Source organism: Vicia villosa, linkage group LG3 (assembly GCF_029867415.1).
Source record: "Vicia villosa cultivar HV-30 ecotype Madison, WI linkage group LG3, Vvil1.0, whole genome shotgun sequence".
Lineage (NCBI taxonomy): Eukaryota > Viridiplantae > Streptophyta > Magnoliopsida > Fabales > Fabaceae > Vicia > Vicia villosa.
In genome coordinates, this window is record NC_081182.1 from 42,966,075 (window position 1) to 42,969,550 (window position 3,476).

Sequence of the window (3,476 nt, forward strand, 5' to 3'; positions counted from 1 at the left end):
CGCCCGTTTTGGCTTGGACTAGGCAGGCACCCAAATTAGGAATGGTCGCCTAAAATGAACTTGGGTAGCCTGAAGTAAGTTTCTAATGCCTGTTCACGTAATGAACTTGGCTGATGACGTGTCAAAGCAATATAAGACTAAAGAAAGCAGTTAATGGAGAAAAACTAGCTCCCTATAAATAAAGGGAGAACAAATCCTCTACATGCCACGTTTTCCAAGGATGGAGCTAGAGAAATTGCCCTATAACTCTTTAGCCCAGACCCAATATACCTTATACACACTCCATTCTTGAATGGGAGAGACTCTCAAATCCTTCTCTAACAAAATCGTATATAAAGTTTTCACAACCCTACGTTAATTAACCTTAAATATATCTAAATACTCTAAACTCTGAAACAATCCTATACGATAAAAGATTGTGCTAATTGTACTTTTTAAATAAGTAGAAATTATTATCAACAAACAACTCTCAAACAATCCTATACGATAAAAGATTGTGCTAATTGTACTTTTTAAATAAAATAGAGATTATTATCAACAAACAGATTTTATAGTTATGAAATTTAAATTTAAATTTTATTTTATTTATTTTTAATTTATATAAACCAGATTAACAATCCGTATAGTTCAATCACTTAGACTATCAACAATGATTTCTAAATTCAACACTCTACTTTTTCACTTTTTACACTCCACATCAACTCTCTCTTCCACCTAATAATTCAATACCCATTCAATATTTACTTACTACAATGATTTTGTTTAATAAAATTCAACACCCTACCCCACCAATTTTATTTCATATTATTCTTTTCTTTTATGTTTTTATTTTTGTGATTATATATTAATAACAATTATTGTCTAAAATTAAATTAAAATAATTAAGAGTTAAATAATTTATTTTATTTTTTTCTAATTTAATAACTTATTTTAATTTTATTTTTCTAAGTTTATGTTCTTAATTAATTTAATAACAAATAAAATAACATAAAACTTAAAATGCAATACAATACACTAAACATACAACACACCTAAAATTAAAGTTGATTTTTTTTCTGTGTCCAAATCTAATGAAACTAGTCTCTATTTATAGAGAAAAAAATCATGAATTTTGGTAAAAATTAAAATATAAAAAAATAATTTACTATGAAATAATTGACCACAAATGATTATGATAAAATAAAAATATAAAAAAAATTACAACAACCAATAATATTTTGCCAAGTGTTTTTTCTGGCCTGCACTCTCTCTTATTTAACATGTTGAATTTATTCAACACAATTTAATCCAAATCATTTTCAACACCTCATTGAACACTCTATTACACACATTCAACTACTTAATACATTATTCAACATGCCCATTGTAAATGGTCTTAGTTGAACTAATTGTCCTATAATTTAGTAGTTGGATCGACTGGATAATCCACCTTTATAATATTATTATTATTATTATTATTATTATTATATAAGCAATTAACCTAAAATTTTTAACCTCTCACCCAACTCCAACCCAAAAAATAAAGAAGAAGTTTCCACGTTACCGTCACGCACACCGATTTCTACCTCAACAACTGCACGTGAAGCAGACTAGGATCCACCCACCCATCATTCTCTTTCTAGTTCTTTTTAAAAGGTTTAAATTTAGGTAAATTCTTTGGTACCCATGAGTTTAAGTTGGGTACCAGTACCTTTAGTACAAATTGAATTTTACTTTTAATTTATTTTCAAATAAAATAAAACAACGACGCGTTGTAAGACGCGTGGTGCGTGTAATTGCCTACGTGTCATTCATAACTACTTTAGTTTATATCATTCTTTTCATTCTTTTTCCTTATTCTGAACCTTAACGTTTCTTTCACTTCATCCTAGTTCTTCTTCTCTCCAAAAAAAACCTACACACTTTTTTTTTCCTCATTCATAATTCTTAATCATCATCGTTTATCATATTCAAATCCAAATCCAAATCTTATGTTGAGAAATTAATTAACATGTTTAACGAGCTCTCTGTGGAGAGCTATCGAATTCCATGGCTGATTTGGATTCAACTGATTGTTCTCTTTCTCCTCTTTACACTTTTCTATTGTTTCACAATCTCTGACGATGACGACGCCTCCGTCGTGCCGGAAACTTCCTCCGTCGCGGCTAAAAGCTTCCGTTACGAGGAGATTCAACGGATTGAGAAACGACTGTTAACAGCCAATAATGACTCAAATACCCCTGTTTCAACTAACGGTCAACACCTCGATATTACGCTGAAGGTTAGTTTTAATTCCACCTACTCTTTTCTTTCTTATCGATTTTACTATTTCTATTTTTTTAATTTAAATTTTAATTCCACTTCTACTCGAACAAATTCAAGTATTTGGCTAAACATAGTTTTTTTTTCTTTCTGTTTTGAAGATATTATTATTATTAAGTAGCTGTTACATTCCGCGTGAAGAGAATAAATAAAATTATATGAGAATAAATAAAATTAAGATAGTAATAATTATTATGCATCCAATATTTCTGAATTAGGAAATGTATATGGAGCCACGACACTGGCCCTCTTATCCTAATCATGGCATTTGCTTATTTTAGGCAAATATGAAATTAGTGTCTTGTTGAAAAAATATTTCCAATAATAAAAAGAAGGGTGGGAATATTCTAATTTCTAACTCTTTTGCTTTTAGCATAAGAGGGTAACGCCAAAAAAAATTTGCATTAACTACTATTTCTTCAATCCATTCATTTTAAGAGTTAAGAAATTGAAGTATCCACATTTCTCTGCTTTCTGAAATTTGTTTTAGCTGTTTGGCACTCAATGTAGCTTTTTAGGTGACTTTAGGTGCGGTGGCAAAACGCATCCTCACGCTATCTAATATGTGTGCGTTAACTTAAAATTTTGTAATAAATAGATAGTTATCAAATAAGTTATGCATTAAAAGATTGTCCATATTATAATTTGAGGTAGGTGATTTGATGATATATACATGGTGTGATTTAGCAGGGTGGGCAGAACCTAAGTATTAAAGACGAGATAGAAACATGTTCAAGCATTACAAGCGAAGAGCTTTTGGAGGAGGAAGAGTCTTCAACATTGAGTTCCCACCACCCTTGCAATTTTTTTCAAGTAGCCACATTTGTATTTCTCAAATGTTTTGGTCTCGATGATTCCACGTCTGGTTCTTCGTCAAAACAAAAACATAGAAAAAGAAAAGAAAGTTGACTATATATGTGAAATCTATGTTATTGTAATTATCATTCGTTAAATAAAATGTTCATTCATTAATTAACCTACATCTTTTTTTTAATGGCAGTTGGTTTACCTATTTTTGTTTGACCAGAGAAAGTGTCTTTGGTATAAATGATACTCTGTGTAGTTTTAAACTTAGCAACATCCAGGCAACACAGAAAAAGAAAAGTTCAAATTGTTTTAATATCCTACCTAGGTCGGAATTGAGTCGGAATTGAGTCGAGTCGAACTCGCCTCAG

At 30.3% G+C, this 3,476-nt stretch overlaps 1 protein-coding gene across 2 annotated transcripts; it reads left to right on the forward strand.

Annotated features, from left to right (window-relative positions):
- Window positions 1-1,823: 1,823 nt before the first annotated feature.
- On the forward strand, window positions 1,824-3,277 carry LOC131661167 (uncharacterized). Of its 2 annotated transcripts, none has more exons than XM_058930598.1 (2): window positions 1,824-2,260; window positions 2,989-3,277. In XM_058930598.1, the coding sequence occupies exons 1-2, from the start codon at window positions 1,991-1,993 to the stop codon at window positions 3,208-3,210; spliced, it is 492 nt and encodes a 163-aa protein (XP_058786581.1). In that variant the 5' UTR covers window positions 1,824-1,990; the 3' UTR covers window positions 3,211-3,277. The 2 variants fall into 2 exon arrangements, with proteins under 2 accessions (XP_058786581.1, XP_058786582.1); XM_058930599.1 differs by having other exon boundaries at window positions 1,830-2,260; window positions 2,992-3,277.
- Window positions 3,278-3,476: the final 199 nt, after the last annotated feature.